The following is a 27,997-nucleotide window of genomic DNA, read 5'->3' on the forward strand; positions in this document are numbered from 1 at the left end:
GACATCCCATCAGGAGCTACAAAAAGTCCAGTAGCTTCAAGCTGTGCAGGATCCCAGAGGTGACCCAGCAGGGGCACCTTCCTTGGAGGGTGAAACTTGAGGGAGCTGCCACCTCAGCTCTTGGATGTGCTGCAGGAGAAGGGTTGAAGTTCAGCCCTAAAACTGGGAAAAGAAAGAAAAGCAGCCATGAGTTTACAAGGATGGGATCAGTACAGGAATATGACAGCCCCAGCCCTTTCCCCTCCATTATCTTTTTTGAGATAATCCTATTTAAATCATGTTTTTATGTCCATTTTGGACTCATGGAATGGTTTGGGTTGGAAGAGACTTCAAAGCTCATCCAGTCCCAACCCCTGCATGACCAGGGACACCTCCCACCAGCCCAGGGGGCTCCAAGCCCCATCCAACCTTCAAAACTTCCAGGGATGGAGCTTCCACCACCTCTCTGGGCAACCTGTTCCAGTCTCTCACCACCCTCATGGGGAAGAACTTCTTCCTAACTTCCAATCTCAATCTCCCCTCCTCTACTTTGAATCCATTCCCCTGCTCCTGTCACTCCCTGACATCCTAAAAAGTCCCTCCCCACCTTTCCTGGAGCCCCTTCAGATCCTGGAAGGCCACAATGAGGTCTCCTTGGAGCCTTCTCCTCTCCAGACTGAACAACCCCAACTTCTGGTAACAAGTTTTTAACTCAGTGCTTGTTCATCACCTACAGAGAGATTCACAGGTTCTCTGCAGCCACTGACATGGACATTAAAATATTCTAAACCATTTCTTCATCATTTTTCAGAAGGTTCCTTGGAGCTTTCTCCTCTCCAGCCTGAATAACCCCAACTCCCTCACTCTGTAGCTCCAAAGCCCTCTGAGCATCCTCGTGGCCTCCTCACTTCCAACAGGGCTTTGCTGACCCCTGATCAGTTCTCACACCACCAGGAACTCACCACCCTGAACTGAAACACCTTTCTCTTTTTGTCCCCAGTTGGTTTCAAGTGCTGATGTTGCTTTCCTGGAAAACCTGGAGCACTTCTGGCTTCCTGGCCAGCTCCTGGGCCAGTGTGCCTGTGGCATCTGGAGCATCCTTCAGCCCAGCCTGGAGCAGGATCCGTGCAGCACCAGCCTGCTGCCCAGCACAGGCAGTGTGCAGGGCTGGAAAAGGGGGGAGAAAACATCAAACTGGGAGCTGAGGTGAGTGTCCCCCCTCTGCTCTGGAGTCCCCAGGAGCAGAAGGACACAGAGCTCCTGGAAGGTGTCCAGAGCAGAGCCACTCAAATGCTCAGAGGGCTGAGCACCTCCCTGGGAAGCCAGGCTGAGGGATTGGGGTTGTTCAGCCTGGAGAAGAGGAGGCTCCCAGGTGAGCTCAGAGCAACCTTCCAATATCTGAAGGGGCTCCAAGAAAGCTGGGGGAGGGCTTTGGACACGGGGGGGTAGGGAGAGGAGAAGGGAAATGGGTTAAAATTTGGAGAGAAAGGGGAGATTGAGGTTGGACATGGGGAGGAAATTCTGGAATTTGAGGGTGGGGAGAGCCTGGCCCAGGTTGTCCAAGGAAGTTGTGGCTGCCCCATCCCTGGCAGTGTCTCAGGTCAGGTTGGATGGGGCTTGGAGCCCCCTGGGCTGGTGGGAGGTGTCCCTGCCCATGCAGGGGGTTGGGACTGGATGAGCTTTGAGGTCCCTTCCAACCATTTTGTGATTCTGTTATAATTTGGGATTTTGGCCTCAAACACTGGACTCCCAGAAAAGGAAATGGAGTCAGCACAGGGGATTCATTGAGGAAAAGAAAAGGAATTCTGGCTTCCCAGGGAGGTGCTCAGCCCTCTGAGCATTTGAGTGGCTCTGCTCTGGACACCTTCCAGGAGCTCTGTGTCCTTCTGCTCTTGGGGACTCCACAACTGGACACAGAGCTCCAGGTGGGGTCTCAGCAGAGCAGAGCAGAGGGGGAGAATCCCCTCCCTTGACTTTCTGTCTCTGCTTCTTTGGATGCAGCCCAGGACCTGCTTGGTTTCTGGGCTGTAATTGTGGCTCATGTTCAGCTTTTGATCCACTCCCAGCTCTTTTTCCACACTGCTGCTCCCCAGTGTGTCCTCCCTCAGTCTGTATTCATGTCAAGACCCTGAACTTGGCCTTGTTGGACCTGCTGAGGTTCAGAGTTACCTCCTGCTTCAGGCTGGGGTTGACCCTGAGGCCTCCTGCTCCCCGTGGATAATTCACGTGGGACACTTTTGGGTCTGGGTGAGAAGCTCCCCAGGAGGCAGTGACACAGAAAGGGAACTGGGGAATCAGCAGCTGTCAGAAGCCACCAAAATGTCCCTGGGGTTTGCCTGGTTTGAATTTACTCACTGAGGGGGTGGAAGGAGAGGTCAGGAGAGACATCAGAGTGCTCCTGCTCAACCATTATGGAGCAAACCTGAAAACTGAGTAAGCTGCCAATTTTGGCAGTGGTTGAAACCATTTCAGTAAAGTTTTGGGGGGTTTTTTTGAGAGAGAGAGAGATGGGGATGCAGGAGATGCCTGAGACTCATTCTGGGAATGGCAACTCAGTGGCATTGCTATAGCAACCATCCTGATGTCCAAGCTCTCTGAAATTATTTGCTCATAAGCCTCAGGTCCTGGGTGGTTTGCTGAGAGCTCCTGCAACCCCTGTCCTGCTCTGCCCACCCTCCCTCCCCTGACCAGTACAAACTGGCTGATTTCAGGCAAATTTGAAAGCAAATTTGAAAACCCAGAATGGGTTGGGTTGGATGGGACCTCAAAGATCATCCAGATCCAACCCCTCTGCCAGGGACACCTCCCACCAGCCCAGGATGCTCCAAGCCCCATCCAACCTCGACCTGAACACTTCCATGGATGGGACAATGGAGCTGGGAAAGGGTCTGGAGCATAAATTTGCTGAGGGAGTCAGAGTCAGGAATGAATGAAGCCCCACAGCTCTTCTGGGATTTATTTTCCTCCTGCCTGCAAACTCTTTGCAGCTGAAAGGAATTTATTCAGCCACTCAACTGAAACCAGAAGCTGTGGAGCAAAGCAGCTCTTAAAAAAAATTGTAATCTGCAGCCTAAAATTTATCATCTTATCATCCCAAAGTCTGCTCACCCATGAAGGGACTGGCTCCCTTGAAAGACAGCTTGGGCAATGAAAGGTTAAAACTCTCTTTTGAATGCTTCCTGAGCTCATTGCCCTGCAGGATCTCTCACTGCTGCTGCTCTCCTTCCCCCCACTTTGCTGCAGGACAGCCCTGTCCTCACCTCCTGGCAAAAGGGCTTCACCCCTGAAATCCCAACCACCAGAGCCTGAGCCCAGGAGATCCTCTGCACATTTCCTCCTCCTGGGCTCCTTTTCAGATCCTCAGCAATGACAGAGTCACCCTGGCTGTTCACACTCCTCCTCCCTGATGGCTCCTGGGCAAAGCAGGGCCCAGCACTGACCACAGAATCATTTCAGTTGGAAAAGACCCTGAGGATCAAGTCCAGGCAGAAACCCAGCAGTGCCAAGGCTGGGCTGGGCTGGGCTCAGCAGTGGGGTGGGCAGCAGGAGCAGGGCAGGGATTGTCCCCCTGTGCTGGGCACTGGGGAGGCTGCACCCCCAATCCTGGGGTCAGTTCTGGGGACCTCAGGAGCAGAAGGAGATTGAGGGGCTGGAGAGTGTCCAGAGAAGGGAATGGAGCTGGGGAAGGGGCTGGAGAGCAAGGAGAAGGGGATGGAGAACATGGAGGAGGGGATTGAGATCTTCTGAGGGGGGACTGAGGAGGCTGAGAGGAGACTTCTGGCTCCCTACAACTCCTTGGAAGGAGGTTGGAGCCAGGGGGGTCTTGGTCTCTTCTCCCAAGAAAGAAATGATGGGATGAGAGGAACCAGCCTGAAGTTGTGCCAGGGGAGGTTTGGATTGGATATTAGGAACAATTTCTCCCTGGAAAGGGTTGTTAGGTCCTGGCCAGTGGTGGAGTCCTCATCATCCCTGGAGGGGTTTTAAAGCCTGGGTATGTGCAGCAATTTCTTCTCCAGAAGAGTTGTCAGGGCCTGGCCCAGGCTGCCCAGGGCAGGGCTGGAGTCCCCATCATCCCTGGAGGGGTTTCAGAGCCTGGGGATGTGGGGATGAGGGACAGGGGGTGGGGAGTCCTTGGGCAGTGCTGGGGGAACACTTGGACTCCATGATCTTGAAGATCTTTTCCACCTTCACCACCTCAACCACTAAATCACCTCCTGAGGCCCCACCTCTACCCATTTTTAACCCCTCCAGGGATGCTGACTCCACCCTGGGCAACCTGTGTCAGTGCTTCACCACTCTTTCAGTAGAGAAATTTTTCCAATTTGAGGCAATTCCCCTTTTCCAAAGAGCTCTCCAAGTGCAGAAGATTTCTTGGCTCCTACAGGGACACCAAATCCCAACACCTCCAAACACCACTGTCCAGTGGCCCATGGACAAAACACTGAAACAGGCTCAGCATGGGACTGAGCAACACACAGGGGGCTGCTTCTCCTCTCCTGGGTTTCCCTGAATTCTGCACAGTTCCTTGGACAGGAGCAGGAGGGATGGAAGGAGAAGAATTAGATGTTAGACATTTATTCTCACAGCAGAATTTTGGGCTCTTACCTGCAAATGCCATAATCTTCACTATTTGGCCCTGTTCAATTTTGTGATTCAAAATCCTTTGCTGTTCATGGCTCAGCTTTAGGGTTAGAACAATTTATTCTATAAAATGGTTGTCAGGGCCTGGCCCAGGCTGCCCAGGGCAGGGCTGGAGTCCCCATCATCTCTGGAGGGGTTTCAGAGCCCTGGGGTTGTGGGGATGAGGGACATGGGGTGGGGGTGGCCTTGGTTAATGTTGGTGGCTGGGTTAATGTTGGACTTGGTGATCATTTCAAGATCTTTTCCAAGCAAAACTACTCAATCATCTGATAAATCTGGTGGCAAGGAGTGGCACAGCTCCTAAGCTCCCCCAAAATTTCATGAGAAACACCAATCTGCATCACTTTTGTTCTTCCCCCAAGGGAAAGGCCCCTGAGTGTGGGCTCAACCACATCACCAGACATCAAAAAGTCCAGCAGAAAAGAAAACTGCAAAAAATAAACCCTACAAACCCTAAAGCCCCAAGTTTTAGATACCTCCTGCTCCATGAGCCTTTTGCATCCATACTTCTGACATCTCCTTGCACACCCAACTGAGCAGACACAGCATGGGCAGCTTGGGGTCCTGGTTCCTAAATCACACTCTTGACTTCAGACCCAAAGAAGATGAAGAAATTCCTTACCAGAACGGTTCTTCCCATCCCTGGCATGGATATCAGCCCCCAGGGACAGCAGGGTCTGGATGGTCTGTGTGTGTCCTTCCTGCAGAGGTGACCAGAGACAGGGGGATTATTTGTTGAACTTCTCACCTTTCCACTGAAGCAGACATGGGGGAAGCACCAGAGAATCATTAAGGTTGGACAAAGCCTTCAAGGTCATCATGGAGTCCAAACACCACCTAACTCTGCCACCCATGAACCCAACTCCACAACTCCCACAACCACTGAACCATCTCCTGAAGAGCCACATCCAAATGTTTCTTCAACACCTCCAGGGATGGTGACTCCACCACATTCCAAACCCTCACCACTCTTTCAGTAAAGAAATTGTGCCCAATATCCAACCCAAACCTTCCCTGGCACAACTGGAACTCAAGGATCACTCCAGGGCTCCTGATGGACCATCCATAAGTGGCAGCTGGCTGTTAAAAAGATTTAATATAGAACTAGAGAACCACAGAATGTTTGGGTTGGAAGGGACCCCAAAGCTCATCCAGTTCCAACTTTTATCCATGGGCAGGGACACCTCTGTGACCTATTTAAGGACACCCTGCTCTGGCATGGGGGGTGGACCTGGGGGTCTCTTGGGGTCCCTTCCAACCCCTGATATTTTGTGATCCTGTGTGTGCTGGGGCCTGAGGAGTGGAGAGAGAGGAGATCTGAAAGTCTTGAGGCTGCCAAAAGGAGTTGGAGTTTCCTCCTTGAGTGCTCAGGTGCTGGGCAGAGTGATGCCCTTGGGTTCCTGCACCCCTTGTGGGGATATGGATCATGGAATGGATCCTGGAATGGTTTGGGTTGGAAGGGACCTTTAGGATCATCCAGTCCCAACCCTGCATGGGCAGGGACACCTCCCACCAGCCCAGGGGGCTCCAAGCCCCATCCAACCTGACCTGAGACACTGCCAGGGATGGGGCAGCCACAACTTCCTTGGACAACCTGAGCCAGGCTCTCCCCACCCTCAAATTCCAGAATTTCCTCCCCATCTCCAACCTCAATCTCCCCTTTCTCTCCAAGTTTTAACCCATTTCCCTTCTCCTCTCCCTACCCCCCCGTGTCCAAAGCCCTCCCCCAGCTTTCTTGGAGCCCCTTCAGATATTGGAAGGTTGCTCTGAGCTCACCTGGGAGCCTCCTCTTCTCCAGGCTGAACAACCCCAATCCCTCAGCCTGGCTTCCCAGGGAGGTGCTCAGCCCTCTGAGCATTTGAGTGGCTCTGCTCTGGACACCTTCCAGGAGCTCTGTGTCCTTCTGCTCTTGGGGACTCCACAACTGGACACAGAGCTCCAGGTGGGGTCTCAGCAGAGCAGAGCAGAGGGGAGAATCCCCTCCCTTGACTTTCTGTCTCTGCTTCTTTTGATGCAGCCCAGGACCTGCTTGGTTTCTGGGCTGTCAGCACACACTGAGGGCTCACCTGGAGCTTCTGGGCCACCCCCACCCCCAAATCCTTCTCCTCAGGGCTGCACAAATTTGTTTTCCTACACCCCAAGCACCACCAGGATGCAGAGTTGGCTTTTACTGGGGCAGATTTCAGCTCCCAGAGCAGAACCTGGTGCTGATGGGGCCCATTGCCCTCAGGCATCCCCATTTCCTACAGGAAAGGAGACACCCAACACCACCCACACCAGCACCCACAGTGTCCTCTCTCTTCCCTCCAGTTTGAAACCCCCTCCTCTCCTCTTCCTCTCTCCTGAGGCTTCTCCATCCTCTCTCCTGACAGAACACCTCCAAGTTTGTAATTACTTCATCAGGGCCATGAATTTGTCATGTGGCATGAGACTGGAAGGCTCTTTTTAGCCCCACCACCCACTTTTTCCCCCTCCCACACTGTTCTATATTTTAGTAGCATTTTCCCCACCACCACCACTTCCCAAGGATCCCATTTCCCAGCTCCAAACACCCTCCCCTCCCTTCTTCTGACTGTGCCACCAAGCCAGGAGCTGCTTCAGCTGCCACAGCCTTGGCAGCAAATGGAGTTGGGAGTGTAATTAGATTTCCATGTATTTATAAATGCAAAGTAATGAGGAAAAGAAGAAGAAGAAGAAAAAATAAAACAACAAAAAACCAAACCCAACACAAAACCCACCAGCCAAATAAATGGTGCTGTAAATATAAAGTGACACTGAGCCTTGGGGAAAAAAGAAAAACCCATCAAATCACTCCCCAGTCAGGCACTGGGATCTTCTCCAAGGCACATTATATTCCCCAGCAGCCCTGCTGGAAAACCTACCCCTGGCAACCAAAAGGGCTTCCAAGATGGTTTCTCCAAGCATGAGGAAGGGAAGCTGGGAGAAAAACTTCCTTTGTGGGAGCCAGCAAATGCCAGGGCTGGGTCCTGCTGGAGGAGAATGCAGCTCCCAGCACTCCCAGTGTCCCTGATGCTTTTGTAGGAGCTGGGATGCTGCTCTTCCTGCTACAGGGACAGACCAGGACCTGAGTGCTGCATGGTAAAACCCACAGAATTGTTTGGAAGGGACCTTAAAGCTCATCCAGTTCCAACCCCCTGCATGGGCAGGGACACCTCCCCCAGCCCAGGGTGCTCCAAGCCCCATCCAACCTGACCTGAGACACTGCCAGGGATGGGGCAGCCACAGCTTCTGGGGGCAACCTGGGCACCCAGGGGCTCAGCACCCTCACCCCAAAGAATTTCTCCCTCCCTCCCTGCCCAAGAAACAGAATCCTGGAATGGTTTGGGTTGGAAGAGAACTGAAAGCTCAGCTCATTCCAACCCCCCTGCCATGGGCAGGGACACCTCCCTCCCAGATTGCTCCAAGCCCCATCCAACCTGGCTTTGAACACTGCCAGAGATGGGACAGAGACTCTTTTCCTGGGCAACCTGGTTCTAAAGCTCAGCACCCTCACCCCAAACAATTTCTCCCTCCCTCCCTCCCTCCCTCCCCAAGATCTCCTCTCCATCTCCCCTCTCCCAGCTGGAAACCCTTCCCCCTCGGAGGGTCCCATCCCTCCAGGCCCTTGTCCCAAGTCCCTCCCCAGCTTTCCTGGAGCCCCTTCAGGCACTGGAAGGTGCTCTAAGGTCTCCCCATGGGATCCTTCTCTTCTCCAGCCTCAACACCCCCAACTCTCTCAGCCTGGCTCCAGAGCAGAGCTGCTCCAGCCCTCCCAGCAGCTCCAGGGCCTCCTCTGCACTGGCTCCAACAGCTCCGTGTCCTTCTGCTGCTGGGGACCCCAGAGCTGGACACAGCTTTACCCCAGGGGGGGCTCCCCAGAGCCCAGCAGAGGGGGACAATCCCCTCCCTGGCCCTGCTGCTCACACTGCTGGGGATGCAGCCCAGGACATGGGGGGTTTGATGCCTCTCTTGAGCTTCTCCTCACCCCACACCCCCAAGTCCTTCTCCTCCATCCAGAACTTTGCAGAACCCACAGCCCTCCAGGCTCTGCTTCCCACACAGGCAGGAGGTGGGAGGAGGACAAAGCCCAAACAACTCTCAGTGCCTGGAACTCAAAACAGCTCCTGTGTGAAGGACACAGATAACACCCAGGAGCTCCCTGCACCTTCCCATCTCTCCTTTTCTCTCACCTGGCCATGGGCAGGCCAGGATCCAGCCTGCTGGGACAAAGATTTGCTGTGTAAAAATCATTAGAGCATGGGACTGGTCAGGAGGATCAGCTTGGTGTCCTCCATCAGTGACAAACACCTAAACCACCCTGTTTTAGATGCCTGCCCACCAACTGGAGGAGCCTTTTCCCAAGCCAGGGACAAACCTTGGCTGCACAGTGCAGTGCTGTGAGCTGGAGGCTCCTCACTCTCTCGTTGACATCAACACCCAGCTCAGAGACAAGAAACTGGATGGCTTCATCCTGGGCAGTGACAGCTGCTCTGTGCAGTGCTTGAGCACCCAGAGCATCCACAGCTGTAGGACAGGCCTGAAATGGAGGTGGAGAGAAAGGAAAAACAATCAAGAGCTTGGCCAAACCTTCAGGAACAGTTGTGGGGCTGCAGGAGAATTGTGTCTGATGGCAAGGGACATGTGGGAGGTCAGCAGCAAGCCCAGTGCAGCTCTAACACCATGATTTGCAGAGCAGAGTCAGCTCTCTGCTGAATTTGGGAAGTGAGAAGCAAAACCAGCACCAAAAAAAGAACCAACTCTACAGAATCACAGAATCAGCATGGTTGGAAAGGCCCTTCAAAATCATTGTGGGCAACCATCAGTCCTACACCACCTCAACCACTAAATCATCCCCCAAAGCCTCACACCTACCTGTTTTTTTAACACCCCCAGGGATGGTGACTCCACCACCTCCCTGGGCAACCTCTCCCAGTGCTTCACCACTCTTCCAATGAAGAAATTTTTCCTGAGATCCAATCTGAACCTCCCCTGGTGCAACTGGAACCCATTGCCTCTTGTCTATCTTCAGCTGAAGCACGTGTGATGGGTTCAACTCTTTAAAGCAGCAGGAAAAAAACCATCTCAGAGCAACCTTCCAATATCTGAAGGGGCTCCAAGAAAGCTGGGGGAGGGCTTTGGACACAGGGGGGTAGGGAGAGGAGAAGGGAAACGGGTTAAAACTTGGAGAGAAAGGGGAGATTGAGGTTGGAGATGGGGAGGAAATTCTGGAATTTGAGGGTGGGGAGAGCCTGGCCCAGGTTGTCCAAGGAAGTTGTGGCTGCCCCATCCCTGGCAGTGTCTCAGGTCAGGTTGGATGGGGCTTGGAGCCCCCTGGGCTGGTGGGAGGTGTCCCTGCCCATGCAGGGGTTGGGACTGGATCAGCTTTGAGGTCCCTTCCAACCCAAACCATTCCAGGATCCTATGAAAATATGGTTTTGGGGTCTATCTCCAGCTGAGATATAAAAGCCCCAAGTGCTGTTCCAGGGAGTGTTTCAGAGCTGCACAACCCAGGGGCATTTGGATCTCCTTGCATCCAGTGTCCATCAGGATGCCCAAAGATGGGAGAACTTCAGTCCTTCCATCAGCTGATTTAACTGAGCCACTTGGGGGGTTCTGACCCTGCAGAAGGGGACAGGGCTGAAAGGACCCAGATGACAGAAAAGTGACCCAAGCACAGCCCTGACACAGATTATCCTGGGGATAAATTTCCCAGGATTGCTGTGGCTGCCCCATCCCTGGCAGTGTCTCAGGTCAGGTTGGATGGGGCTTGGAGCCCCCTGGGCTGGTGGGAGGTGTCCCTGCCCATGCAGGGGGTTGGGACTGGATCAGCTTTGAGGTCCCTTCCAACCCAAACCATTCCATGAATTAATTTCCAAGCTTCATGCTGGTGGAGAAGAGTTTGGGCACAGGCATAGGGAGGGAGGTGGGTGAATGACCTCATGAGATCTCTCTCTGTGAGTTTCTGAGTGTGAAGCAGAAAGAGATAAAAAAATCAAGAAGTTGTATCAGAGAAACCCACCCAGAGGACACAATCCACCCTCTTGATATCAAGTGGGCCTGACTCATGGTTGGATAAAACCCAGAAGGTGGCAACAGATCCAGTGGTGCTTCATGGCAGGAAGCCAGGGCACTGCAATGAGGGAATTAAATCACCAATTCCAGCTTCATTCCCTGAAATGTGAGACTGAGAACATAACTCCACAGATTTTATCCTGAAGGGGCAGAGGAGCAAAGATAATGAGAGTCTTCTGAAGTCATCAAGCACCTACAGGCCCAAACACAAACCTGGGCATCAAACCCATCTCTGCTGGGGGTGAAACAAGAATCATGGAATCACAGAATGGGTTGGGTTGGAAGGGACCTTCCAAGGCTTCTGATCCAACCCCCTGTGTCCCTGGGCACATCTCCAACTACAGGAGGTTTCCCAGAGCTCTGTGCAACCTGGCCTTGAATGGTTCCAGGTATGGGCTACCTACCACCCCTCTGGGCTATCTGGGCCAGTGTCTCACCACCCTCATTGGAAAAGAGATTTTTTTTCCTTATATCCAGCCCAAATCTCCCCTCTTTGAGTTTAAAACCCAACCACAGAATTGTTGTGGTTGGAAAAAACCTTCAAGATCACCAAGTTCAACCATGACCCAGCTCTACCAACCATTAACCCAACTCTACCAACCATAACCCAGCTCTACCATTAACCCAACTCTACCAACCATAACCCAACTCTACCAACCATTAACCCAACTCTACCAACCATAATCCAACTCTACCAACCATAACCATCTGCCCCTGTGCTCAGCTCTGGGGAGGCCACAGCTTGAGTCCTGTGTCCAGTTCTGGGCCCCTCAGCTCAGGAAGGAGATTGAGGTGCTGGAGCAGGTCCAAAGGAGGCAACTGGGCTGGGGAAGGGATCCAGCACAGATCCTCTGAGGAGAGGCTGAGGGAGCTGGGGGTGTTGAGGCTGGAGAAGAGGAGGCTCAGGGGAGACCTCATCACTCTCTCCAACTCCCTGAAAGGAGGTTGGAGCCAGGGGGGGGTTGGGCTCTTTTCCCAGGCAACTCTCAGCAAGACAAGAGGGCACAAGAGGTCTCAAGTTGTGCCAGGGGAGGTTTAGGTTGGACATTAGAAAGAATTTCTTTCTGGAGAGGGTGCTCAGGCATTGGAATGGGCTGCCCAGGGAAGGGGTGGATTCTCCATCCCTGGAGATATTTCCAAAGAGCCTGGATGTGGCACTCAGTGCCATGGGCTGGGAACTGCAGTGGGAGTGGATCAAGGGTTGGACTTGATGAGCTCTGAGGTCCCTTCCAACCCAGCCAATTCTAGGATTCTATGATAACCCAACTCTACCAACCATAACCCAACTCTACCAAGTCTGGTGTTTAACCCATGGCCCCCAGCACCACCTCCCCACAGCTTCTAACACCTCCAGGGATGGTGACCCCACCACCTCCCTGGGCAGTCCCTGGGTGTTTGAAAACCCTTTGGGTGAAGAAGTTTCTTCTTATCTCCCATCCAAACCTCCCCTGGTGCAACTTGAGGCCATTTCCTCTTGTTGCTTATTACTAAGAAGAGACCAACCTCCCTTTCAGGCAGATGCAGAGACCCTCTGAGCCTTCTTTTCTCCAGACTGAGCAACCCCAGTCCCCTCAGAGGTTCCTCCCAAGCTTTTTCTCTAAAAACCATCACTCTTTGCCCTCTCATGGTGAGGCCCTGCTAAAAAGTTTGTCCCCAGGAGAGAGGCCCAAGCCCAGCTCCCTGTGGATCAGCCATTAGGTGGGCTCCAAACCATCTCACAATAAATAATGCAGTGGTCTGGGTTGCAGTGAGCACAAGTGACTCTAATGTCATCCCTATTGTCCCTCCTCTGGTGGTGGAAATTGGAGAGGACTTGGAGTCAACATGAGAGCAGCAGCTGTCACAGGAGAGGGAGGCCAGAGAGCTGCCAGATGCTTCTGTCTGACCCACCAGAGCCTCCACCTTGAGTCCCAGCACTCCCACTTTCTGGTTTTGGCTTTGATGGAGCTGTCCCTGCCGTGCTGGGCAAGTGCTGTCCCCTCCTGTCACCAATATCCATCCCTCCTCACCAGCTGAGGGGACAAATCCCTGCCCCAGGGTGAGAACTTCCCCATGAGCTGAGTTCCTTAGGTGGCAAAATCTTGCTCATCTCCTTCTTTTACAAATTGATTCTTTAAAACTGGGGAGTTTGCTTCTTTACCACAAGAACAGGGAGGTTCTGGCTGCCCCATCCCTGGCAGTGTCTCAGGTCAGGTTGGATGGGGCTTGGAGCCCCCTGGGCTGGTGGGAGGTGTCCCTGCCCATGCAGGGGGTTGGGACTGGATGAGCTTTGAGGTCCCTTCCAACCCAAACCATTCCAGGATCCTATGAAAATATGGTTTTGGGGTCTATCTCCAGCTGAGATATAAAAGCCCCAAGTGCTGTTCCAGGGAGTGTTTCAGAGCTGCACAACCCAGGGGCATTTGGATCTCCTTGCATCCAGTGTCCATCAGGATGCCCAAAAGAGAAGAAAAAAATAGAAGAGAAAAAAGAGAAAAGAAAAGAAAAAAAAAAAGTGAAAAGAGAAAAAAGAGAGAAAAGAGAAGAAAGAGAAAAAAGAAGGGAAGGGAAGGGAAGGGAAGGGAAGGGAAGGGAAGGGAAGGGAAGGGAAGGGAAGGGAAGGGAAGGGAAGGGAAGGGAAGGGAAGGGAAGGGAAGGGAAGGGAAGGGAAGGGAAGGGAAGGGAAGGGAAGGGAAGGGAAGGGAAGGGAAGGGAAGGGAAGGGAAGGGAAGGGAAGGGAAGGGAAGGGAAGGGAAGGGAAGGGAAGGGAAGGGAAGGGAAGGGAAGGGAAGGGAAGGGAAGGGAAGGGAAGGGAAGGGAAGAAAAAAGGAGAAGAGGGTGCTGAGCCCCTGGCCCAGGTTGTCCAAGGAAGTTGTGGCTGCCCCATCCCTGGCAGTGTCTCAGGTCAGGTTGGATGGGGCTTGGAGCCCCCTGGGCTGGTGGGAGGTGTCCCTGACCATGCAGGGGTTGGGACTGGATGATTTTTAGGGTCCCTTCCAACCCAAACTATTCCCTAATTCTATGAATAAGCTTGGAAATGACCCCTAAGATCATCAAGTCCAGCCCAACACCACCATGCCAACCAAACCCTGACCTCAAGTGCCACGTGAACACATTTTTTGAACACACCTGAAGGACAAATATCCATAAAATGCCCAAGAAATGTGGGATAACTTTCCCACACAACCCTGCAGCCCACATCTTGCTTCATCTCAGACACCCACTTCCTTTTCCCTTCCAACTCAAACCATCCTATGATTCTATGAGTTTGGGGATTTGCTTCCTGGCAATGATTTGGTGATGCTGAAGGCTTGGATTGCTTCTCCTGGCAGTTTTGGTCAGGTCCTGGAGGTGGCAGGTGAGGTTTTTTTGGCACTCACCTGGTGTTTCTCCAGCAGCACCCTGGCAATGGCAATGTGCCCATTCTGGACAGCATCCATAAAGGGAGTGACTCCACATCTGTCTCTGCTGTCAGGTTTGTACTGGCACCTGGGAAGGAAGAAAAAAAAAAAAAAAGCAGGACAGAGTTGTTGATGGCTCTAAAATTCTTCCTGCACAGTTTTTTTTCCACTGAAGGCAGGGAGGAGTTTATCAGAAGAAGCATAAATTGGTCCTGGTCAGGCTGCAGGAAATCCAGGGCTCTGTGGATCATTTTTATTTCCCTTTTCCCCCTGACCAGGGGGTCTCCAGGAGGGGGAAAACCTCCTGGATCACCACCAGGTAGAAAATCAGAGCCCTGAGGTCTGGCTGAGGTTAAAGCTGCCTTGAAGGGGGAGATGACTGAATGAAAATTGGAAGCTCCCATCACTGGGCTCCATCTCAGCTGGAATGAACAAGGTTGGGATGAGTGGGCTAACAGGAGCTGTGTGACCAGCAGGGACTGGGATGTCCAGGGAAAGCTGGAGCAGCTCTGGTTAGGAAGATAATAGGGTGAGGAGAAGAATATGGGGCTGAATGGAAGCCACTTCCCAGCAATCTGCCAAGATTTGAAGGCTGAAAATACAAAGCCTGGAGTTTGGATCCAGCCTGGAGGCTGAAAATATGAAGTCTGGAGATTGAATCCAGACTGGACGATGAGTCCAGCCTGAAGGCTGAAAATATAAAGCCTGGAGATTGAAAATATAAAACCTGGAGGTTGAGTCCAGCCTGGAGGCTGAAAATATGAAGTCTGGAGATTGAATCCAGACTGGATGATGAGTCCAGACTGGAGGATGAAAATATAAAGCCTGGAGGTTGAAAATATAAAACCTGGAGGTTGGGTCCAGCCTGAAGGATGAGTCCAGCCTGGAGGTTTAGTCCAGACTGGGGACTTAGTACAGACTGGAGGCTGAAAATATAAAGCCTGGAGGTTGGATCCAGCCTGGAGGTTGAATCCAGACTGGAGGATGAGTCCCAGACTAGAGTTTGAAAATAAAAAGCCTGGAGGTTGGATCCAGTCTGCATGATGAGACCAGACTGAAGGATGAAAATATAAAGCCTGGAGGTTGAAAATATAAAACCTGGAGGCTGGATCCAGCCTGGAGGTTGAGTCCAGCCTGGAGGCTGAAAATATGAAGTCTGGAGATTGAATCCAGACTGGATGATGAGTCCAGACTGGAGGATGAAAATATAAAGCCTGGGGGTTGAAAATATAAAACCTGGAGGTTGGGTCCAGCCTGAAGGATGAGTCCAGCCTGGAGGTTTAGTCCAGACTGGGGGCTTAGTACAGACTGGAGGCTGAAAATATAAAGCCTGGAGGTTGAATCCAGACTGGAAGATGAGTCCAGACTGGAGGATGAAAATATAAAGCCTGGAGATTGGATCCAGCCTGGAGGTTGAATCCAGACTGGAGGATGAGTCCCAGACTAGAGTTTGAAAATAAAAAGCCTGGAGGTTGGATCCAGCCTGGAGGTTGAGACCAGACTAGAGGCTGAAAATATAAAGCCTGAAGGATGAGTCCAGACTGGAGGTTGAGTCCCAGCCTGGAGGATGAAAATATAAAGCCTGGAGGTTAGGTCCAGCCTGGAGGTTGAGTCCAGTCTGGAGGTTGAATCCAGACTGGAGGATGAGTCCCAGACTAGAGTTTGAAAATAAAAAGCCTGGAGGTTGGATCCAGTCTGCATGATGAGACCAGACTGAAGGATGAAAATATAAAGCCTGGAGGTTGAAAATATAAAACCTGGAGGTTTGATCCAGACTGGAGGATGAGTCCCAGACTAGAGTTTGAAAATATAAAGCCTGGAGGGTGAGTCCAGACTGAAGGCTGAAAATATAAAGCCTGAAGGTTGAGTCCCAGACTATAAGATGAATCCAGCCTGGAGGTTGAGTCCCAGCTTGGAGGTTAAAAATATAAAACCTGGAGGTTGGATCCAGCCTGGAGGTTGAGTCCAGCCTGGAGGATGAGTCCAGACTGGAGGCTGAGTCCCAGACTGAAGGTTTAGTCCAGATTGGAGGCTGAAAATATAAAGCCTGGAGATTGAATCCAGCCTGGATAATGAGTCCAGACTGGAGGCTGAAAATATAAAACCTGGAGGTTGGATTCAGCCTGGAGGCTGAGACCAGACTGGAGGTTGAGTCCAGACTGGAGGCTGAAAATATAAAGCCTGAAGGTTGAGTCCCAGACTGGAAGATGAATCCAGCCTGGAGGCTGAAAATATAAAACCTGGAGGTTGGATCCAGCCTGGAGGTTTAGTCCAGACTGGAGGATGAGTCCCAGCCTGGAGGTTGAAAATATAAAGCCTGGAGATTAGGTCCAGCTTGGAGCCTGAGTCCCAGACTGGAAGATGAGTCCAGCCTGGAGGTTTATTCCAGACTGGAGGCTGAAAATATAAAGCCTGGAGGTTGAGTCCAGTCTGGATGATGAGTCCAGACTGGAGGGTGAATATATAAAGCCTGGAGGATGAGCCCCAGCCTGGAGGCTGAGACCAGCCTGGAGGTTTATTCCAGACTGGAGGCTGAAAATATAAAGCCTGGAGGTTGAGTCCAGCCTGGATAATGAGTCCAGCCTGGATAATGAGTCCAGCCTGGAGGATGAGTCCAGCCTGGATAATGAGTCCAGCCTGGAGGTTGAATCCATACTGGAGAAGCTGAGCCTGGAGCCCAGCTGGCACAACCCCCCTGGTTTTGTTGTTGTGATGCTACAACAGATGTGGCTGGGCCAGGTCTGAGGCAAGAGGGATGAATCAGCATGAAGAAAAAAACATTAAAAAAGAAAAAAAAAAAAAAGAAAAACAAGAGTTATGTAAGCTGGGCTGATGTCAGAGTGATGTCAGACCCCAGCCCTGCTCATCCGTGTCCCAAAGGCTGTGAAAAAGCTGAGGGACAAGGGAGGAGCCAGCCTGGAGATGGCACCCACACCACCACAAACCTCCCTGGAGTCCGGAGGGAGCCTGGGGGTGGGACTGGAGGCGGGGAGAGTCAGGAAGAGGAGGGAGAAATCCCGAAGAAACAGGGAGGTTAGTCGGTGGTGTGAGGTGCCAATCTCCCAGAGCTGGCTCCTCCCTTGTCCCTCAGCTTCAGTCAGCCTTTGGGACAGGATAGAGACAGGGAGTATGGCGGTTCTGACATCCCCTCACCTGACAGACCATCTGCCCTTGCTTACATAACTCTTGTTTTCTTTTTTTTTTTTTTCTTTTTTTTTTTTTTTTCTTTGGGAATTGAAATCAGCTCTCAAGCTTTCATTTCCTATAGGAAAACATCAAATAAACCCGGGGAAAAAAACCCAACCCTGTGTTCAGAAGGTCCACACAATGAGATTTTTTTTTTTTTTTTATGCGTTTGTCAATCCCTGGGAGAAAATCTGTACAAAAGAACTGAAAACAGGGAGGTGGTGAAGAGCTGGATGATGTTCCCACCCCTCCTCAGCCACTCCAACCATCCATCATTCCCAGCTCATCATCCTGCTGAAGCATCCAGCCCGGAGCTGAGGAAAAAACAACAACCGTGGGGGAGGATTTGAAAGTCATGGACTGAAATATTTAAACAAAAAAAAAATATTTATAAAAATATTAAAATATTTACATAACTGCAATATTTTGCTGATATGACACCAAGGTGCAGACAGCCTTCATTTGGTTGGTTTTGTTTGGGTTGGGTTGTTTTTTTTTTTTTTTTCCTGTGGGTCATTTTGCAAAAGAAATGAGGTTTATATTAAAAAAAAAATAAATAAAAAAATCAACCCTGCTACATCAGGGCGTTTGTTCTGTGTGCTGAATAAATCTGGCAAACGGCTGGTACCAGCAATCCCCTTCAGAGCCAGCTGCACAATAGATGCTCTTTGCAAGGCTGAGGAGGGGCTGGAGCTTGGCTGATTGCTCCCTGCCTCTTTGTCACCTCCCCACCAGAGCCACCAGCAGGATTTTCAGAACAGAAGCTTTAAAAAAACCCAAAAAAACAGCCTAAATCCATGCAGAAAAATAAAAAGCACCCCAAACAAAACGATTCCATCCTTTTAGCAGCAAGGAAGCTCAGATCCATGGCTGCACTCAGCATTTTCCTAATTTTCTCTCTCTTGCCTCAGGCCATGGAGCAGCAAAGATGGAGGAATTAACCCCTGTGGAAATAAAATTGCACGGGGGGGGGAAAGGGGGAAGGAAGAAAAAATAGAATTACCCATTATTTAAAGAGGGAGAAGCATGGCAGGGAGGCAGCTGGAGTGGTCATGGGTTAATGGGCTGATATCCACCCCTTGGGAGAGGAAGTCATGGAGAGGATGGTTCATTTTGATGGGATTTTCCCCCAAGGGCTTTGGTCCCTCAGCTGTGGCCCTGACTCAGAAATTGGGGGGAAGATGCTGGTACCAGCACCCCCCCCAGTACTAGCAGCCACGATTTACCTGGGTGAAAATTCTTTGAGGTGGTTAAAGCAGCTCCAGCCCCTCCTGTTGGCACCAGATCAGTGAAATGAGAAGAATTCAACCCAAAAGAGGGGTTGATGGCTTTGCCACAGGGGGGAAATCAGATGTAGGAGGTGACAGAGGTGGGAAGGGGGGTGCTGGATCCCACTGTCTGCACTCCCATATCCCAACTGCTGCTGAGCAGACTCCAAGCTCAAGGCCCAATCACCCCTTTTCCTCAGGACTATCACTCCATGGCCTCAAAAAAAGTTTTTCTCCAGCTCTCCTGAAGTATTTGAAGAGCTCCAGGAAAGCTGGGGAGGGACTTGGGACAAGGGCCTGGAGGGATGGGACCCTGCGAGGGGGAAGGGTTTCCAGCTGGGAGAGGGGAGATGGAGAGGAGATCTTGGGCAGGGAGGGAGGGAGGGAGGGAGAAATTGTTTGGGGTGAGGGTGCTGAGCTTTAGAACCAGGTTGCCCAGGAAAAGAGTCTCTGCCCCATCCCTGGCAGTGTTCAAAGCCAGGTTGGATGGGGCTTGGAGCAATCTGGGAGGGAGGTGTCCCTGCCCATGGCAGGGGGGTTGGAATGAGCTGAGCTTTCAGTTCTCTTCCAACCCAAACCATTCCAGGATTCTGTTTCTTGGGCAGGGAGGGAGGGAGGGAGAAATTCTTTGGGGTGAGGGTGCTGAGCCCCTGGGTGCCCAGGTTGCCCCAGAAGCTGTGGCTGCCCCATCCCTGGCAGTGTCTCAGGTCAGGTTGGATGGGGCTTGGAGCCCCCTGGGCTGGTGGGAGGTGTCCCTGCCCATGCAGGGGTTGGAACTGGATGATCCTTAAGGTCTCTCCCAACCCAAACCATTCCACAATTCCATCATCTTCAAGGGAGGCAAATGCAGGAGGACCTGGATATTTTAAATGCTCCAGATTTGTGAGGACATCACCTCAACAGCAAGATTGGGTTGGAGTTTGTCTCTAAAATGCACTCAACCCAGGAGGTAAAAAAAACAATGGGATATTTTTTTTCCTCCATGCCAAAGAGTTGCAGCCCCGTGGCAGAACTCCCTTGTTCTGAGGGGGAGTTTGAAAGGAAGGATTTTGATTGAAGAACTGAGGCACCAAAACTGTCAGCAGAGTTTCATAGGGATTCATTCACATCCTTGTTCTGCTCCTTCACTTCTCCCAACCTTCCAATATCTGAAGGGGCTCCAAGAAAGCTGGGGGAGGGCTTTGGACACGGGGGGGGTAGGAGAGGAGAAGGGAAATGGGTTAAAACTTGGAGAGAAAGGGGAGATTGAGGTTGGAGATGGGGAGGAAATTGTTGAATTTGAGGGTGGGGAGAGCCTGGCCCAGGTTGTCCAAGGAAGTTGTGGCTGCCCCATCCCTGGCAGTGTCTCAGGTCAGGTTGGATGGGGCTTGGAGCCCCCTGGGCTGGTGGGAGGTGTCCCTGCCCATGCAGGGGGTTGGGACTGGATCAGCTTTGAGGTCCCTTCCAACCCAAACCAATCCACCAATTTGATGCCTCTGTGACAACCCTCACCCTGCTCCTGACTCAATCCCCAGATCCTCAATCCCCAGATCCCAACCCCAAGTTCACCTCTCTGCAGGGAGAGGGAAAGACAAAACCTGGGCTTGAGCAGGGAGAGGAGAACACACAGAAAAATGAGTCGCAAATCCTTATTCAAGCCACCTGCTCCTCATGGCCCAGCCTGAAACATCAAATAAAAACTCATCAGTTATTTTTTTCATCCTCAGGTCAAGCACAAGGAGGCAGCTGCAGCCATTTCCCCCCAGGGCTGGGACTGTCACTGCTGATGAGCACAGGGAGGTGGAGAAGCAGCTACTGAAGAGCTGGAGGTGTAATGAGAAAGGGAGTTAAGGAGCAGCAACATCTTCAGGAGATTAATTACAGCACAGCAAGGGGGCTCCTCACATGCCTTGGGTCTTTCCAGAGAGTCAATCCCTGTTAAATTCTTTGGGAAATGAGGTGACGGCAGCTGCAGGTTTGAGACAGAGTCTCAGCCCTACTGGTTCAGATTCAGGTCAGCCACCACTTTCCAGCCCCACAATGTCACCCTGATGTCACACACCTCTGTCCCCTCCCACTGGGGATGGAATGCTCTGGTTTCTTCTGCATTAAGGTTATTTTGGGGCCATCCAGGTGGTTGGGGCTCAGAGGATGGAGCTGAGGCATCTTTCAGAAGTTAAAACAAGACTTTGTCCCCATCTTAAAGGGGGAAAGGCTCAGAAGGGCAGAAACCAAATCCAAACTGCCTCTGGGTCACCCTGTCCTGCTCCCCACCAAGCCTAAAGATGGGGTCTGTGGTTCCTCCAGCTACTTCATATCCTTTTTATCCTTTTAAACAAATTCAAAAAATTATTATTATTATTATTATTATTAATAATACTAAACCAACAAAGAATTAAAAAGGCAGAGAAAGGGAGTCAGACATGGTGGACTCCAAGCCTCCCAGCAGCCTCTTTGTGTTCCCAGCAGAGCATCCTTCCTCTTCCACAGAATGTCAGGGTTGGGAAGGGAGCTCTGGAGATGCCCCAGTGCAACCCCCCTGCCCCAGCAGGATCCCCCAGGGCAGCCCACACAGGAACACATCCAGGGGGGTTTGGAAAGGCTCCAGAGAAGGAGACTCCACAACCTCTCTGGGCAGCCTGGGCCAGGGCTCCCTCAGCCTCACCCTCAACAAGTTTCTCCTGCTCATGCTGAGCTGGAACTTCCTCTCTTCTCCCTTCAACCCATTCTTCCTTGGCCTCTCCCTGGCCACCCCCAAAAAGAGATTGGCCCCTTCCTCTTGCCCCCCACCCCTCAGCTCTTGATGGACATTCAGCAGATCCCCTCTCAGCCTTCTCTTCTCCAGCCTCAACAGCCCCAGGCCTCTCACTCTTTCTTCCCAGCACAGATGCTCAAGTCCCTTCCTCACCCTCCCACCTCTCCCTTGGCCTCTCTCCAGTAGATCCCAGTCTCTCTTCAACTGGGGAGCCCCAAACTGGAGCCAGGATTCCAGCTCTGGTCTCCCCAGGGCAGAGCAGAGGAGGAGGAGGAGAACCTCCCTGAATCTCCACAGCTGAGGACCATCAAGATTTATTTTTCTAGAGGACAGAACCCTCTGGATGTTGGGGGCAGACTCTTGTCTTGCCTCCATTTAGAGATTTAGGAGCTGACAAAGCCACTGAAAAGAGATTGGCCCCTTCCTCTTGCCCCCCCACCCCTGGAATACCTCTAAGCATTGATGAGCTTCCCAGCCCCTCAGTCTTCTCTTCCCCAGCCTAAAAAAAAAACCCAAGTCCCTCAGCTTTTCCTCAGAGATGTCCCAGTGCCCTCATCATCTTCACAGCCCTTTGCTGTCCCCTCCCCAGCAGTTCCCTTTCAGGAAATTCCCTCTGCAAAACACCACTCTGGATGTCTCACCACTCTTCACTACCTTCTAAAGAGGAAGGTGAGAAGGCTCTGATGCTTCTTTAGGACCTGGAGACCCTACAGCTCTTTACCCACTGAGTGTGTGCACAAAAATCTAAGAGGAAATTCCTCTCTTTTCTGAGAGGAAAACTGATCTTGAGACCATAAACCAAACTGATCAAAATGTCCATCAGCAGGCAGATCCCAAAAGTTGTCTCTCAGCAGCTCTGCTGGGTTTAGGACCTTTAAAAACCCCAGGACATGTTTGAAGCCTTGGAGATTTTCCAAGTGGAACCTGCAGCTCCAGAAGTCAGCAGGAAAAAGGGGGTTGCAAAGGGATCTGAGCTGTGGGAGCTCAGCAAGATCTGCCCAGGGAGGAAGAGATGAACAGCAAGGAAAAAAGAGTCAGAGGGTGATGGGGGAAGCTCCTGGTGCAGATCCATCCTTCCCAAGGGAACAGAACTGATACTCACCCCAAAAACATGGTGTAAGCAGAGGGAAAAAACAATGCAAAGGGAAGTAAGGAGCTTCCACCTCACCAGCTGAGTCTTTGGCACAGAATTTAGAAATATGAAAAGCCTGAATCTTGGTGTTTGTTTATTTTTAATAGAATGAGAGAATGGGTGAGGTGGGAAGGGACCTCAAAGCTCATCCAGGCCCAACCCCTGCATGGGCAGGGACACCTCCCACCAGCCCAGGGGGCTCCAAGCCCCATCCAACCTGACCTGAGACACTGCCAGGGATGGGGCAGCCACAACTTCCTTGGACAACCTGGGCCAGGCTCTCCCCACCCTCCAATTCCAGAATTTCCTCCCCATCTCCAACCTCAATCTCCCCTTTCTCTCCAAGTTTTAACCCATTTCCCTTCTCCTCTCCCTACCCCCCCGTGTCCAAAGCCCTCCCCCAGCTTTCTTGGAGCCCCTTCAGATATTGGAAGGTTGCTCTGAGCTCACCTGGGAGCCTCCTCTTCTCCAGGCTGAACAACCCCAATGCCTCAGCCTGGCTTCCCAGGGAGGTGCTCAGCCCTCTGAGCATTTGAGTGGCTCTAAATAAGGCTTAGAAATGAGGGTGTTCAGATCCAGGACTTTTCCATAGTTTCTTAAGTGACTTCCACACCCTGGGAAAAGCAGGTTGGCTCCATTTGGACACCACACTCATGCCTGGGAATTATGGAATGGGTGAGGTGGGAAGGGAGCTCAGAGCTCATCTCCTCCAAGCTCCATGCCCAGGGACACCTCTCACCCAGCCCAGGTTGCTCCAAGCCTCATCCAACCTGGCCTTGAACACCTCCAGGGAGGGGGCAGCCACAACTTCTCTGGGCAATCTGTTCCAGAGTCTCAGCACCCTCCTCCTGAAGAACTTCTTCCTAAGCTCCAGGCTGAACCTCTTCTCCTGCACTTTCAAACCATTTCCCCTTCTCCTAGCACTGGACACTCTTCTGAAAAGTCCCTCTGCAGCCTTCCTGGAGGTTCCCTTCAGGGATTGGGGGGCAGCTCTAAGGTCCCCCTGGAGTCTCAACACTCCCAGCCCCTCAGCCTCTCCTCGTGGCATTTCTGGGGGATCCCTGAGGGACTGAGCACACCCCTGGAGCAGCACTGAGAGGTGCAGGCAGGACCACATCAGAATTTCAGCTGGTTTCTCAGGGCTGAACAGCTGAGGTGCTGCCCCTGCAGAGCAAGGAGCTCTGGCTCAGGGCCACTTTTCATTGATTTACCTGCAGGAGAAGGGGCAGCAGCAGCTTTCCTACTTCCAGGTACCTTCATCTTATGGATAACAGAAAAATCAGCTCTAAAAATGCTGACCCCAAACCAATCAAGGTCTGTAAAGCTCCAAGGTCCCCCTGGAGTCTTCTCTTCTCTAGGCTGAACACTCCCAGCTCCTCAGCCTCTCCTCATGGCAGAGCTGCTCCAGCCCCTGGATCATCTTTGTGGCCTCCTCTGGACTCATCCCAACAGATCCATGTCCTTCTTCTGCTGGGGACACCAGAATGGATGCAGGATTTATCAGAAAACAACTAAAATTAGTGTCTGCCCTGAGGTGAAACCCTGCAGAGATGCAGCAGAGCTCTGTGAGCAGACAGAAGTTCAGAGGTTGAGCTCCCAAAAGTTCCTACCAGGGACTTCATGGAATCACAGAATCATCATCATGGTTGGAAAGGACCCTGAAGACCCCACCAAGCCCAACCATGAGTCCTACACCACCTCAACCACTAAAAACCTCTTCCCATTTAATTTCAGGAACTCAACCTTCAGCCATTTCCCTGCATCTTTGCAGCCAGGGAATTCACACTTTGCTTCTCCAAACTAAAGATGAACTGAAAAATCATCCCCTTTGGGTTCTCTGCTCTTCTCCTCCAACTGCATCTGGTGGCAACTCTTTTACCTGCTGTGTGCAGAGGTGTCCTGCTTATTGTGCTCTCTGTGTCCCAGCTCCTTGGGGACACATCCAGCAGGTACTGGAGGACGTGGGGGTGGCCTTCCCTGCTTGCAATGTGGAAGCAGTTCCAGCCATCCTTGTTCTTCAGCAGTGGGTTTGCTCCATGCTCCACTAGAGCTTTGATCACCTCCAGGTTTTGTCTGGTGCAAGCCATCATCAGGGGAGTCCTGGAATAAAAAAAAAAGAGGTAAAAAATAAGAACCAGAGGGATGGCACCACAGTGCTTTGATGACTTTGGTTCTACTGGATTAGCTCAGATTGAAGCAAGACCTCAGGTATTGTGTATGGTTTGGGGCCTCTCCTGACAAGAAGGATATTGAGGGGCTGGAGAATGTCCAGAGAAGGGCAACAGAGCTGGGGAGGGGTTTGGAGCACAAAAAGAAGGTTCTGGAGAACTTCTGAGGAGTGGCTGAGGGACCTGGGAGTGTTCAGCAAACAAGGCTGAGGGAAGAAGTGCAGAGGAGGCCCTGGAGCTGCTGGGAGGGCTGGAGCAGCTCTGCTCTGGAGCCAGGCTGAGAGAGTTGGGGGGTGTTGAGGCTGGAGAAGAGAAGGATCCCATGGGGAGACCTTAGAGCACCTTCCAGTGCCTGAAGGGGCTCCAGGAAAGCTGGGGAGGGACTTGGGACAAGGGGCCTGGAGGGATGGGACCCTGCGAGGGGGAAGGGTTTCCAGCTGGGAGAGGGGAGATGGAGAGGAGATCTTGGGCAGGGAGGGAGGGAGGGAGAAATTGTTTGGGGTGAGGGTGCTGAGCTTTAGAACCAGGTTGCCCAGGAAAAGAGTCTCTGCCCCATCCCTGGCAGTGTTCAAAGCCAGGTTGGATGGGGCTTGGAGCAATCTGGGAGGGAGGTGTCCCTGCCCATGGCAGGGGGGTTGGAATGAGCTGAGCTTTCAGTTCTCTTCCAACCCAAACCATTCCAGGATTCTGTTTCTTGGGCAGGGAGGGAGGAGAAATTGTTTGGGGTGAGGGTGCTGAGCCCCTGGGTGCCCAGGTTGCCCCCAGAAGCTGTGGCTGCCCCACTGATCCCTGGCAGTGTCTCAGGTCAGGTTGGATGGGGCTTGGAGCCCCCTGGGCTGGTGGGAGGTGTCCCTGCCCATGCAGGGGTTGGGACTGGATGAGCTTTGAGGTCCCTTCCAACCCAAACCATTCTGGGATTCTGGGATTCACTTCCAGGTCCTGGCACCACCTAATTGCAGTTTCATTCCTGGTTTTCATTTTGCCCACTTTAGGTGGCAAAATCTTGCTCACCTCCTTCTTTTACAAATTGATTCTTTAAAATTTGGGAATTTCTTTCTTTACCATTTACCACAAGTCCAGGGAGGTTCTGGCTGCCCCATCCCTGGCAGTGTCTCAGGTCAAGTTGGATGGGACTTGGAGAAGTGGGAATTGTCCCTGTTCAGGGCAAAATGTTAGAACTTGATGATCTTTAAGGCCCCTCCAACCCAAACAACTCTGGGATTCTGAGACTCAGACACAAAAGAAGACATTTTCTACCCTTGGATGGTGAGGGTGGGTTGCTCAGGGAGGGGGGTAGATGCCTCTCCCCTGGAACCATTCAAGGTCAGGGCTCTGAGCAACCCAATCTGGTTAAAGATGTCCCAGCAGGGTGTAGCAGATGACCCTGGAGGTGATTTTCACCCAAACCATTCTGTGATTCCATGATCCTGCTTGTAGAACCCCCACCCCCTCTCAGACATTGCTCCCACCCACAGCCAAGGCAAGAGAGTGTCAGAATTCCACTTTTTTTTTCCAGTGCAATGGAGAAAGTTCCTTGGTTGCCCCCCGGGGGTTGTTCCTGCACCCAGATCCTTCCTGATCCCTCAGCTCAGCTCCTGCCCTCCCCACCTGAGATGCTGTGGGGAGCTGATGCTGCAGCACAGGGATGCTCAGGGGGATAAAGCAACATCCAAGCAGCTGGAGAAATCCACAGGATGGAGCAAAAGGCACATTGAGGATGGGATGGAACAATCCATGGATGGGATGGGATGGATGGACAGGTTGGAGGGATCATAGAATCATGGAATGATTTGGGTTGGAAGGGACCTCTCAATCAAGGTCACCCAGTCCAACCCCTGCAGTCAGCAGGGACACCCCCAACCAGCTCAGGATGCTCAGAGCCTCCTCAAGCCTTGGATATCTCCAGGGATGAGGCCTCAACCACCTCCCTGGGCACCCTGGTTTTGTTCCACCCCCCTCATGGTGAAAAACTTCCTAACACCCAATCTAAACCTCCTCAAATTCAAAAACCATCCCCCCTCCCTCATCATTTGAGGATCAGGATGCTCAGAGCCTCCTCAGTCCTTGAAAATCCCCAGGATGAGGCCTCAACCACCTCCCTGGGCACCCTGTGCCACTGTTCCACTTCCCTCATGGTGAAAAAACTTCCTAACACTCAATCTAAACCTCCTCACATTCAAAACCCCCCCCCCCCACACTCATCATTTGAGGATCAGAGCCTCCTCAATCCTTGGAAATCCCCAGGGATGAAGCCTAAACCACCTCCCTGGGTACCCTGTGCCACTGTTCCACCCCCCTCATAGTGAAAAACTTCCTAACACTCAATCTAAACCTCCTCACATTCAAAAACCATCCCCCCCTCCCTCATCATTTGAGGATCAGGATGCTCAGAGCCTCCTCAATCCTTGAAAATCCCCAGGGATGAGGCCTCAACCACCTCCCTGGGCAACCTGGTTTTGTTCCACCCCCCTCATGATGAAAAACTTCCTAACACCCAATCTAAACCTCCTCAAACTCAAAACCCATCCCCCCTCCCTCACCATTTGAGGCCAAACCCAGCCCAGCACCCACCAATCTCCCTTTTTCAAGCAGTCCACGCTGGCTCCTCTCTCCAAGAGGTAGGAAACACATTCCAGGTGCCCCCTGGAGGCTGCTTCGTGGAGAGGCCTCTTGTAGTCCCTGTTGAAGAGCTCAGGATCCATCCCCAGCTCCTCCACCAGGTAGCTGAGGACCCTCTGGTGGCCGTGCCGGGCAGCGTGGTGCAGCAGAGTGTCCCCTGAGCGCCCTGGGGCCACCTCCTTGGTGGCAGCTGGTGACAATTCCTCCTGGAGAAGCTCCAGCTGTCCCTCCTGGACCAGTCGGAGGAGATGTCTGGGTTTGTCCCCCCTCTGCCATGGCTGGAAAGCTGAGAGAGGGGAAAATATTTTAAAAACATTTAAAAAAAAAATAAATAAAAAATAAAAAAGAGAGGGTGTTTGGGTTGGGAATTGCTCCGTGGGTCTGGGAATTGGTTTTTTCAGGAAAGACAGAAATTTTTCCCTTGGGGAAGCTGAGAAGAAAACAAGGGGTTTCTCTTTCCTCTCAGGAATACCAGAGGGGCCCTTTTTCCCTCAAGAAAACCAGAGGTTCTCTTTTCCTTCAGGAAAAATAGATATTCCTTATTTCCTCCTGAAAAACAGAAAATTCCCTTTTCCCTCAGGAAAACAAGAGGCTCCCTTTACCCTCAAGAAAACCAGAGGTTCTTTTTTTCCCTCAGCAAAACCAGATCTTCCTTATTCCAAGATGTTCCTGCTACAAGAAAGACATGGATGTGCTGGAGGGTGTCCAGAGAAGGGCCAGGAGGATGCTCAGAGGGCTATGGAGCAGCTCTGCTGTGAGGACAGAGTGAGGGAGTTGGGGTTATTCAGTCTGGAGAGGAGAAAGCTCCAAGGAGCCAT

General features: G+C 52.0%; 1 protein-coding gene across 1 annotated transcript; it reads right to left on the reverse strand.

The window, feature by feature from the left end:
* Nucleotides 1-28: 28 nt before the first annotated feature.
* On the reverse strand, nucleotides 29-27,997 carry ANKRD16 (ankyrin repeat domain 16). The gene is made up of 8 exons (XM_071734357.1): nucleotides 27,985-27,997; nucleotides 27,132-27,465; nucleotides 24,264-24,492; nucleotides 14,052-14,210; nucleotides 8,996-9,157; nucleotides 5,243-5,321; nucleotides 942-1,146; nucleotides 29-162 (listed from the first exon to the last, which is right to left on the reverse strand). Exons 1-7 carry the CDS (start codon nucleotides 27,995-27,997, stop codon nucleotides 986-988), a joined length of 1,137 nt encoding a protein of 378 aa, XP_071590458.1. The 3' UTR covers nucleotides 29-162; nucleotides 942-985.

Source organism: Heliangelus exortis, chromosome 1 (assembly GCF_036169615.1).
Source record: "Heliangelus exortis chromosome 1, bHelExo1.hap1, whole genome shotgun sequence".
In the NCBI taxonomy this organism is placed as follows: Eukaryota; Metazoa; Chordata; class Aves; order Apodiformes; family Trochilidae; genus Heliangelus; species Heliangelus exortis.